The 12,788-nt window shown below is 39.3% G+C and overlaps 1 protein-coding gene across 4 annotated transcripts in view; it reads right to left on the bottom strand.

The window, feature by feature from the left end:
• Window positions 1-12,788, bottom strand: part of LOC124802124 (calcium homeostasis endoplasmic reticulum protein) — a 341,070-nt gene that overhangs the window by 147,598 nt on the left and 180,684 nt on the right. For all 4 annotated transcript variants that reach the window (XM_047263128.1, XM_047263126.1, XM_047263124.1 and 1 more), the window contains one exon: window positions 1,033-1,120. In XM_047263128.1, coding sequence (XP_047119084.1) covers window positions 1,033-1,120 — 88 coding nt within the window. The remainder of the gene's footprint in view (window positions 1-1,032; window positions 1,121-12,788) is intronic.

Genomic DNA, 12,788 nt, shown 5'->3' with positions numbered 1-12,788 from the left:
TAGCATCTCAAAACATCAATACCATGATCTCTCCTCGACTTCTTTGAAGCTGAAGAATCGGCTTCTGTCTACTTCATAGATTACTGTTTGGATTTGGGTGTGTAGTGGTGAATCAAATATTGCATCCACTGTCACAGATCGATGAAAAAAATCACTTCTATTTTCCCTAAAATGCACCAAGCACTTATTGGAAAGTGTCACGCAAATGTTTTTGTGATCGGTAGTAAGCTCACGTGGCACCAATCTCGCACAAAGCTTTCTTATGTCAATTCTGGTGCAAGACATTGCAACACATACCTTTGATATCCATACAGCATTTGCAAATTTTATGCATCTTTGTATCCAATTTTCCAAAATCATGTAATGCATTTCTTCAATGATTTCCGGTGTGCTCACACTTTTTAGCTGTACATCACATGGATAACCTTGAATGCATTCATGGTCAAGTTTAAAATTGGCCGCCCATTTCTTCATGGTGGAAAATGAAAGTGAAGAGGTGTCATACACATTTAAAATTAGTAAATGAAGTTCGTATGGCATTAAATCTTATTTTACGAAGAATTTAATCACTGTACAACACTTGATTCCCTGCCTCCAACGTCACGCACACTACAACTGCTTCAAATGATTGCCTACTGATGACTGCTGCCTGAACTGACTTGCAATTTTACGTGGCGTCTACTAATGTGTGTACCAAGGCAACGTGAAAAAAATTACGCAAATGGTGCTTTGATCTCTGGGCAAGGGCAAGAAGTTTTCAGGTAGCCTTCGTACATAATTCAAACTGGTAATTAATGAGAAGTTAGAATTTTCCACTTAAAGCATCATACCACAAAGACACCAATGGAAAATAAACTATCTGGATGGAGAAACACACGTCACTGGTGACAGAACTATGACAACATATACAAACATTTTGTTTTACATTTAACAGTTAGTGCGTACACTAAAACTAGAATCATAATAATACTGAATTAGTACAATTTGATTTTAACTACACTGATAAGACTGACATCACACCACACTACATACCATTGGTGACTGACTGTACTGCTGCACTTGCAACCGCAGCTGCAACCTGCTGCTGCTGTTCAAGGGTTTGCTTCTGTTGCTCTAGTGCCTGAAAATATTATTAGACAAATAAACTCTAGACAACCTTGTTAATGTATTAATAATTATCAAGCTTGCTCTAACATATACACACAAGTTGTCCTGTGATGAGGGGCAATCCTCAGCACAAAAGCTGGGAATAATGCTGGTCTTAAAATTTTCTTTTGCTCTCCGATTTCCTCATTAATGCACAGCATCAACCATATTCAGAAACAACTGCTGAAGTGGATTATATACTGACTGTCCATAATCCAGCTGGAATACACACAAGCCTTGTAGAACTACAACAGACACTCTCAAGCTAGCCCCTCTACCCTTTTCCCCATCAATTATCTGTGGCTGAGGCAATTTAAGATGTTCTTTATCTGGTTGTCTTTTGTTTTCAGATGTATCAAGTGTCGTAGCCAGGCTAATTCACTTCAAACTTAGGCCCCCATACCTACACAAATTTTCGAAACTGAAAGCAGCACTCCTTATTTTCAGTTCAGGTGGACTGAAAGCAACACAAGACAGTGAAAATTACACACTTTTTTATGGAGAAAGTTTGTAACCACAGCTTATTTTGCCCAATCTACTAATCATCAGAAGAAGCTGGAAATGTCTTATCATTATAGTGGAGGAGGAACTAATATAGCAAAATCGTCCACAAAAAGCCAATACTGAATGGAACTTGCATAACAGCTACTGCAAATTTGGTTGTATTTAATAAGGACCCTTGGGAGACATCTTTCTCTATAGGACATGCATAATCCAGTATACAAAGGAAACATTGTACAAAAAGAATTGTAAAAAGGTCAGTAGTTGTCACTGGAATTCAGTTCACTGAACTGTCTGAAGATGATGTATTTCCAAGTAGTAGCAGCAGCTTTCAATATGTCGAACAAACCTCCAACCAGGTACTGTTTGCATAAGAAAGACTTGTATTTTGACCTCCAGACAGATCAGGTTATCAGGAGTTGAATATGTCATGAATCCATACTGGAAGCAACTGAAGAGCTTCTTGGTTCCTTAACTCAAGTTAATAGGCGGTTCACCATGTACAGTAGGGTCTTTCCTGCACAGCTTGTAAGAGTGACACTACAATACCTACATGGAGATGTGCAGTTATCCCTGGCTTCAGCAAATAATTAAGACTGCGTAATTCCAAAAATTTATATTTCCTAGTCTAAAACAATGAAAATAATCAACTATTGACAATTAATATAAATGGATAGGTAAAAAATCTACTCACCAAGCAGTAGCAGGAGAACACAAAACACACACACACACACACACACACACACACACACACACACACACACAAACAAAATTAACTTTTACAAGCTTTTGGAGCTTCCTGCCAGGAGGAGGAGCCACTGGCTCTGAAAGCTTGTAAAAGTTAAACATTTTTGTGCGTGTGTTCTTCTGCCACTGCTTGGTGCAGACTGCCTTTTGTGACAGATACTGGCAACATTCCAATGGAGTTTATAAAATTAGTGGTTCATGGTATGCTTAACTGGGCTCATAAACCCTTTATAGGATCTTCATTTGCTCTCCCCATTATACAATTGTCTTTTGCCTTCATTATCTGAAAGTTGTGAGGCCCACAACAGTTTGTCGGCCTTGAAATGCTGCATACCTGATCGCAGAACTGCACTATTCACTTTGTCAATGGCAGGTGATCAGAAAACTGTGGAATAGATGCAACATCAGCTCAGTGGCTCACATTCATAATCATTCTTGAATGAAAAAACGACCAGCTGGCTGAACAGCATTCTAACAATGCCTAATCTGCTACATGTATACACATTGGATAGTGACCACCTGAGTGAAAAACTGACCATCACTTCCCACTGAGCAATCTCAAGAAGGGCTGGGGACCATACTGGAATATTAACAACATGGGATGACCTCTGTAGAACTGCTGAAGTGTGTTCACTGTCCTACATTCAGAAGGCATAACATTTCCCTTTGCGCAATTCAGTCAACAGCTCTGCCAATGGAGCAAGTCGTAATGAGAGCCCAAAGCACATTATGTGACTTGAAGTCCCAACAAAAAGACGAATGGTAAAGGGAAATGTGTGATTAGATGGTTGAGTGATTAAGTGTGTATCTCTTTGTTTGAGGGCACGTAATGAGAACATACTGCTACCCTGTTTGGTGCATATTCTACAGAGGCAACTGCTTGTGCAGCAGTATCTAGGGGAAGGAGAGTGGAGTGGTTTTCTTTCTCGACAAATACTCATATGACCACTTCCTCTCCCTACTGAGACCCACTTTTCCTATGGAAAATATAACCTCTCGACAGAGTGGTGTCAACTGTTTTAAATCTATCTCTTGCACAAACATTAAATGCAACCTCCACTGTGTTAATAATTTCAGCTTCTGCATGTGAGGGGAAGCTGCACTGTAATATATGGGAGCCCCACTCTATTAGTGTTTCTCCAGGCCCTTATTAACTCCTCCCCCCCTCCCCCCTCCAAAGCCCCTCCCTGCTTTTCAATCCATTTATACGGGGAATTTGTGATGTTTAGGAAGAAAATAGAAGGTATCTTTGGTTCCCTAGATTTCCAGGTATCTTAATCACATTCATTGGACAGCATCAGCTCCACCAGTTGGATATGTTTCCTTTAATTATTATGTTAGTGCATAAGTTCATAGAGTTCCTGTTCTGCATGATGGTATTCCAGTTGCCTTGGGTTTACTTATTGATTGCCATTTTGTCATTTGGAGATAGTAAGTGGAGCTGTGGATGCTAGAAAATGGAATGCCATGAGGAGAAATTGGAACATCTACGCCTTATACGGGGATAATGGTCAAGGACAGAGCATGGCAAGAAAATGGTTTTCTTATTTTAAGAAAAATCATTGTGACATCAGTGGCTCTCCATGTGCCAGAAGAACTTCTTGGTTTGATGAAGATCATTTAAATGCATTAATCCACAATGATCCACTTCATGTGTATCTGAGAATTGACAAATGTGATGAACTGTGATCATTCCGCCATTGTGAGACATTTGTCTGCAATGGGGAAGGTTCAAAAATCGAGTGTACAGGTACCATGTGCTCTAAGCAAAAATTACAAAAATCAGCGACTGGGCATAAGTGCGTCTCTGCTTGCTCGTCATCAATTGGCTCACAAACAGCACTGACCATTCCGATCCTGTATCATTACTGGTGATGAGAAATGGTGTCTCTGAAAGCAGCAGCTCCCCTTAAAAAGACCTGCACCTGACCACAAAAGATAATGTTATGCATCCGATGGAACAGCAACAGTGTGGTATAGTACGAATTGCTTCCCTGGGCTGTAACTGTTGAAATTTATTGTCAATGATTGAGAGGTCTTGCAGATAATCAACAAATAATGAAGAGGAAGACTGCATGAAATGATACTACTCCACGATAATGCCTGCCTGCATTCTGATAGACTGATAAACACTTTACTGGAGTTGGGTTGGGCAGTGATTCCACACTCATCTGATTCACCTGACCTCGTTCTCTCAGATTTTCACCTTTTCTGCTCTCTAGGGAACAACTTTCAAGGAACTTCCTATCTATATGAAAACGCACTCCGAACATGGCTCGATGAATTCTTTGACTGAAAACCACTTGATTTCTACATTTGCGGAATCAAAAAGTTACCCCCGTGTTAGCAGACTGTTGTAAAGAGCGAAGGAAAATATATTATTGATGAATAATGACTCTGTTATGTGGAACTGTTGTGTTTATCAAAATTGTGGAAAAACACTGCAAACTTACACACTAACCCAATATTTTGAGTCTTCACACAATGTTTCTCTTTTGGATAATACATGTTTGCCTTATCTTCTATGTCTGAACGGACATATGGGAACCTTTGGAAAAGTACCATATTGCAAGTTCACTTGCAAGCAGAATTATCAACACTAGGGTTCTCTGTGTTTGAGTAGCTGCATAAACTTTTGGCACTGCCTTTTTAATAACTGAAGTGTAGGACGTATTAAAGGCAGGACGTTATTGATACTTCGTGAGCTTTCTTCACTTCAGATACACTTTTGTGATTTTCAGCAACTGCACCTTTTTGCTGTCAGTGAACAATGAACATTTGTCTCATTATACAGTTGCCCAAGCAGTTCACCCAAAAGAGCGATGACAAAATTGCAATAACTGGTTAATGAGCTGCCTGTCTACACCTCTTATAGCTTCTCTGAGTTTTGTATGGGTTTTGCACGAAACTAAGAAGTGCTCAGTTAAAGAATACGACATGTTAAAAGAGCAAAAGTAAAATCATAATTTTTTTTACTAACAAACTTCATGTTCTGTGCAGTCCCTGTAAGAGTATCCCATCTTTTTCTATCATTGTGCTACAGAAATGAGAGGAAGTAACCATTTCATTGCTTTGAACTTTTTGGTTGTAATGGAGAGTGAACTTTAATTAAACATTTAACATTACATCACTTCTCTACATACTCCATCGGTACATTAGAGCCCTTCAATAACAGTTGTTTTGTTTACATTTCTGTTAACAACCATCTAATGAAGATCAACTTAGTATCCAGTAACTTAAATGTTTATTGTTCGTGTTTTATCACAAAGAAAATTCACTTGAGAAAACTACAAAATTACAAGGAGAGAGAATGCTGGCCAGTAATATCAATAGATACATTTAAAAGTGTAAAATTATTCCCAGCTTTTGGAATTATTAACTAAAAAGGTGGAGGCAGTCGTATACTTGCATAGGCTGTTCTTTTATTCTGAATATACACTTTATTCAATTATTAGCAATTACCTAATTTTGACCTTGGGAACTGTCAAGGTAAATAAAAATAATTCTTTTGTAATATCCATAGCATGATGCACCTAGTAGTGGGGCGGGGGCGGGGGGGGGGGGGGGGGGGGGGGGGGGGGGAATCCCTAACAAGAGTTCAGCATAACCATAGTAGGTAATGGCGTAACTGCCATAGATTTGAAGTCCATATGTAAGAGTGCTTGCAGGTGTGAATATTGTCAAGCTATCAGTTTAATAAGTCATGGATGCACAATACTGGCACATATTACTTACAGAACAATGGAAAAACTGGAAGAGGCCTACCTCAAGGATGACTCTACAACTTATCCTAGAAGGTAGGTTAACAAAAGGCAACCCTAAACTCTCTGAAATTCTGAAGGCAGAAAATATAAAACACAGGAAGTGAAATGTTATTTGCAATTTGTACAGAAACCAGACTGCAGTTGCAAGAGTCAAAGGACATGAAAGGGAAGTAGAGCTTGAAAAGGGAGTGAGACAGGGTAGTATCCCCAATAACATTCAATGTGTACACTGAGCAAGCTGTGTAGGAACCAAGAAGAAATTTGAATTGTAAATTAAAGTTTGGGGAGAAGAAATAAAAACTTGCCAATGGCACTGTAATTCTGTCAGAGACAGCAACGGACTGGGTGTAGCAGAGGAATGGAATGGGTAGTACCTTGAAGAGAGGTTATAGGGTGAACATCAACAGAAGTTAAACAAGGATAATGGAACTGTCAAGACAGTGCTGAGACAATTAGATACAAAATGAGATACTAAAAGTAGAAGATGAGTTTTGCCATTTGAGCAGCAAAATAACTGATGATGGGTGAAGATGAGAGGACATATAATTCAGACTGAAAACAGTGAATTTGCTAAACATCAAATATAAATTGAAGTGTTAGGAAGTCTTTTCTGAAGGTATCTGCCTGGAAAGAAGCCTTGTAGGGAAGCAAAATGTCGGGGACAAACAGTTCAGAGAAGAAGGCAATGTAAGTTTTTGAATGGTAGTGCTACAGAAGAATGCTGAAAATTAACTAGGCAGATCACGTAACTAATTAGGAGGTCCAAAACCCTCTTTACTGGCATTCATCCTATTTTGAGTATCTGCAGATGACTGGCAACTGGCCATCAGAATTTTATTTCTGTCACTAGATCAGTATTTGATATAAGAGGACATGAAAACTTGTGAGCATCAACTGTATGTATGAATGTCTTGTACATGTCGTGCTCTGTAGCTTATAGAGATTATAAGTAAATCATAATAATCACTAAATTGTTTGGCATAAGTTGCTTGTTGGTGGTAGTTTATTTTCCCAACTAGTTTCGGGCATTGCACATCATCAGCAGTATTTGTATCACACAAGAAGACAGTTATTTTTTATAATACATCACTTACAGTGTATGCAGTAGTTTTATGGATATGTGACTTTTCAATTAATTGTAATGTGAACTGCCTTATAGTAATGTTTTTTAGCGTATGTCCATGACAGATCCTAACATCATTTTATAAGGACAGACTAATTTAAAAAACAAAATTTAAAAAATGTCAAAAATTTTGCTAGTATTCTTTAATGACAACAAATTTCTACGTTCTGCTAACAGAAATAATACAAACTAGAAGTAGCATTATACAAGGTGGAGAAAAATTGTGTCAGAAAATTTTAACCCCAGATTGTTGATGCCAGTAGGAACCAAAATTATTAATGTTGTGTAGGATGACAACGCACCATTTTTAAACTACGGAAACTTGGCACCATGTGCTCCAAGTGGCTGTGGGATTGCCCTGCTGCCATTTGTTGGTTGATGGGCAGTGCTACGGTTGGTTGTCAGTTCACACATACGAGGGGTGTCTGAAAAGTCCGTGCAAAGTCCAAGAGATGGCACCACCGGCGTGTATTGAGGTCATGTTCAGTTAGCAGCATCTTTGGAAAGAACGCACACCAAGTTTCAGCCATATTGGTCTATTTCTTTGTGTTTGGCATTCGTGTGAATCAAGGATGTCCAGTGATTGTAAAAATGGACGAAAAAGAATTTTGTGCTGGTGATTAAACATTACTTTATGAAACGCAAAACACCTCAGGAGACTAAAGAGAAGCTTGATAAACATTACGGTGACTCTGCACCTTCAATTAGAACAGTGGTTTCCAAATTTTCGTAGTGGCCCTATGGGCACAAATGATGCTGAACATTCTGGATGCCCTGTGGAGGTTACAACTCCAGAAATCACTGATAAAATCCATGATATGGTAATGGATGACAGAAGAGCTAAGGTGCACGAGATTGCTAGTGCTGTGGGCATCTCAAATGAGTGGGTACATAATATTTTGCATAAACATTTGGACATGGGAAAGCTATCTGCACGATGGGTTCCGCGATTGCTCACGCTTGAGCAAAAACGGAATTGTGTGAAGTGTTGCAAGGATGGTTTGCAGCTGTTCAGGAAGAATCTGGAGGACTTTTTCAGCGTCATTTCATCACTGCGGATTAAACATGGATACATTACTATACTCCTGAGACCAAACAAATGGGTTCCCAAGGGAGAATCTGCACCAAAAAAGACGAAGACCATTCCTTTGGCCGGAAAGGCTATAGCGACTGTCTTTTGGGATTCGCAAGGGATAATACTCATCGACTATCTGGAAAAGGGTAAAGCTATTACAGGTGAATATTATTCATTATTATTGAACCATTTGTGAACCGAGCTGCAAGAAAAACACCAGTGATTGGACTGCAAAAATGTCCTTTTCCATCACGACAATGCACCAGCACACACCTCAGCAGTTGTGGTCGCAAAATTAATGGAAATAGGATTCCAACTCATTTCACATCCCCCCTATTCTCCAGACTTGGCTCCCTCGAACTACCATTTGTTCCCCAATTTGAAGAAATGGCTGGCGGGACAAAGATTTTATTCAAACGAGGAGGTGATTACAGTAACTAATAGTTATTTTGTACATCTACATCTACATTTATACTCCGCAAGCCACCTGACAGTGTGTGGTGGAGGGCACTTTATGTGCCACTGTCATTACCTCCCTTTCCTGTTCCAGTCGTGTATGGTTCGCGAGAAGAACGACTGCTGGAAAGCCTCCGTGCGCGCTCGAATCTCTCTAATTTTACATTCGTGATCTCCTCTGGAGGTATAAGTAGGGGGAAGCAATATTTTCGATACCTAATCCAGAAACGCACCCTCTCGAAACCTGGCGAGTAAGCTACGCCGCGATGCGAGCGACTCTGTTGCAGTCTGCCACTTGAGTTTGCTAAACATCTCTGTAACGCTATCACGGTTACCAAATAACCCTGTGATGAAACGCGCCACTCTTCTTTGGATTTTCTCTATCTCCTTCGTCAACCCGACCTGGTACGGATCCCACACTGATGAGCAATACTCAAGTATAGGTCGAACGAGTGTTTTGTAAGCCACCTCCTTTGTTGATGGACTACATTTTCTAAGGACTCTCCCAATGAAACTCAACCTGGTACCCACCTTATCAACAATTAATTTTATATGATCATTCCACTCCAAATCGTTCCGCACGCACACTCCCAGATATTTTACAGAAGTAACTGCTACCAGTCTCTGTTCCGCTATCATATAATCATACAATAAAGGATCCTTCTTTCTATGTATTCGCAATACATTACATTTATCTATGTTAAGGGTCAGTTGCCACTCCCTGCACCAAGTGCCTATCCGCTGCAGATCTTCCTGCATTTCGCTGAAATTTTCTAATGCTGCAACTTCTCTACATACAACAGCATCATCCGCGAAAAGCCGCATGGAACTTCCGACACTATCTACTGGGTCATTTATATATATTGTGAAAAGCAATGGTCCCATAACACCCCCCTGTGGCGCGCCAGAGGTTACTTTAATGTCTATAGACGTCTCTCTATTGAGAACAACATGCTGTTTTCTGTTTGCTAAAAACTCTTCAACTTGGATCAAAAAATTAGAACAGCGTTGGACGAAGTCGAAAAGGAGACTATGTCGAAAAATAGAGGTTTACCCCAAACACGTAAGTAGTTTTTGTTTCTGCACGGACTTTTCAAACACCCCTCGTACAAACGTGCCACGCCCCGTCACTGCCCTAATGCGACATGCACAAGTGTCGAATACCACCGAGCATGCGAGCTGCCTTGGATACATTGTGATCTCCAACAGGCAAAGCATTTGCAGTCACGCATTTTCCAGAGCATCCGGCAACAGGGCAATCCCATAGCCAATTGGAGCGTGTGGCGCCAATTTTCCGGAGTTTAAAAATGGTGTGTTGGCGACTTACACAACACTAATAATTTTGATTCCTACTGGCACCAGCTATCCAGGGTTAAAATTTCATGACACAATATTTCTCCAACCTGTATGCATTTCATGATGTACAACAAAAAGTAATCCTCATATGTATAGCAATTGCCAATGACAATGAGACATATTTTCATGTAAAAATCCTTATGCTGATTACAATATGCATATATAAATCAAATAATCATATTATTACACGAATATTATGAAATTTTGACACCGACATGTGCTGGAGAACATTACTATAAAGTAAGTCACATTACAATGAGTTGAAAAATCACATTTGCATAAAACACTGCTATATACATACACTGTAAGCTTTTGACAATGCTGACTGGGATACTCTTGGGATGGGGTTGTAGCCTGTCCCCGATGTTATTCAATCTTTACACTGAGCAAGCAGTAAACAAAACCAACGAAAAAATTGGCGAAGAAATTAAAGTTCAGGGAGAAGAAATAAAAACTCTGAGGTTTGCTCATGACACTGCAACTCTGTCAGAGACAGTAAAGCACTTGGAAGAGCAGTTGAATGGAGTGAACAGTGTCTTGTACGGAAAATATAAGATGAACGATAACAAATGCGCAACTAGGATAATGGAATGTAGTCAAATACAATCCAATGATGCTGAGGAAATCAGATTAGGAAACAGGACACTTGAAGTAGTACATGAGTTTTGTTATTTGGGCAGCAGAGTAACTGGTGACACTCAAAGATGAGAGGATATAAAATGTAGACTGGTAATGGCAAGGAAAGCACTTCTGAAGAAGAGAAGTTCGTTAACAATGAATATGGATTAAAGTGCTAGAAAGTCTTTTCTAAAAGTATTTTTTGGAGTGTAGCAATGTATGGAAGGTAAACATGAACAAAAAACATTTCAGCCACAAAGAGAATAGAAGCTTTTGCTTTGTGATTTTATGGAAAAATGCTCACGATTAGATATGTAGAACATGTACCTAATAAGGAAGTACTGAAGAGAACTTGGGAGACAAGAAAACTGAGGTACAACTTGGCTAAAAGGGATCGGTTGATAGGACACATTAAGAAACATCAACGTGTCACCAGTTTAGTACTGGAGAGAATTGTGGGGGTTAAAATCTAAGAGCGAGACCGAGAGATGAATTCAGTAAGCAGATTCAGAAGGATGTAGGTTGCAGTAGTTATTTGGAGAGGAAGAGGCTTACACTGGAGAGCTGCATCAAACCAGTCTTTAGACTGAAGACCATAACAACAACAAACACTGTAAGTAACATATAAGAAATACATGTTTTTGTGTAACACAGACACTGCTGATAATGACCAATGCCTGAAACTAGTCTGGTAAAATAAATACCAACAAGCAGCTAATAGCAAATAATTAATGATTAAAATAACTTATTTACAACTGTATGTACATCAATTTATATTCAATCAAAAGGTTTGGTGTTTTAATTGTATGGACATTGAGTTTTACAGGTGGAGATGAGGGACTAGTCTGGTAGAGCTGCGCCATATGAGACACGGTGTTTTGTGCTCTCATATAGATAAGAGATTTAGACCGAAATAAAACTTAGTTTTATAGTGATAACTAATTAAATACGTCTGTTAGTGTGTTTTTCAAGCTTACCATTAAAGGTTTCACATTTCTTTGTGTATTTTTGTAGAAAACACGAGAAGATCGTGAAGTACGGTTACAGTTTTACTTCTGTTTTACATTTTGGACTGGTAAACTTAAAGAATCTCATTTAATTGCACTTTTTTTTTTCTTTCTGGCCAGTTAAGTAAAGCATATCCCTTTACTGCTTTAATTCTTTTTTGTGCAGCTCAGCATAAATTTAATTTTGTGGATCTACAAACTTTGCACATGGTAGCTTTTTTTTTTATACACAGTTGCCAGTAGACATAATTTTCATAAATGTGTTTTCGTGTTTTCTCATAATTTAATTGATTTATCCTCACCAAAGTATTATTTTTGCCATAAGCGAAAAGTGTCTGACTTGCCACAGAATTGTTAGCTCTGGGGCTTGGTGTGATGATGCAGTAGTTTTTTCCGTTGGGATGGCTGTGGTGGCATGGGAATTAGGGAAGTGAATCAGACTCATCAGTGGTTCTGTAGGATAAGTACTAGAGATTGGAAGGAAGTGGAACAGGAAAGGAAAATTGCTGCCCTTCTGGTAGAGTTAGATTGGGCTAGGAAAGATCTGGGCATGTTAAAGAGGGAGAATGGTAAAGTGGAGTGGGAAGTGGCAACAGATAAGAGTGGTGGCATGGGAATTAGGGAAGTGAATCAGACTCATCAGTGGTTCTGTAGGATAAGTACTAGAGATTGGAAGGAAGTGGAACAGAAAAGGAAAATTGCTGCCCTTCTGGTAGAGTTAGATTGGGCTAGGAAAGATCTGGGCATGTTAAGGAGGGAGAATGGTAAAGTGGAGTGGGAAGTGGCAACAGGTAAGAGAATGAACAGGGTTAGACAGCTTTATGGTGAATGTTAAAAATAAGTATGACCTGTTGCTTCGTTTAGAAACTGGTGAGCTTCATGCAGACGTTATATGTAGGCAGGGCAGAACAAACTTCCAGCTAAAAACTGAGTAAGAATGTAGGGAAGTCAGCAAATAGAAAGAAAGTTCTGTTGTTAGGTAGTTCTCATGCCAG

This window comes from Schistocerca piceifrons, chromosome 1, assembly GCF_021461385.2.
Source record: "Schistocerca piceifrons isolate TAMUIC-IGC-003096 chromosome 1, iqSchPice1.1, whole genome shotgun sequence".
Lineage (NCBI taxonomy): Eukaryota > Metazoa > Arthropoda > Insecta > Orthoptera > Acrididae > Schistocerca > Schistocerca piceifrons.
Note: the sequence above shows the minus strand (reverse complement) of the source record. Positions and strands in the feature narration are given on the sequence as shown.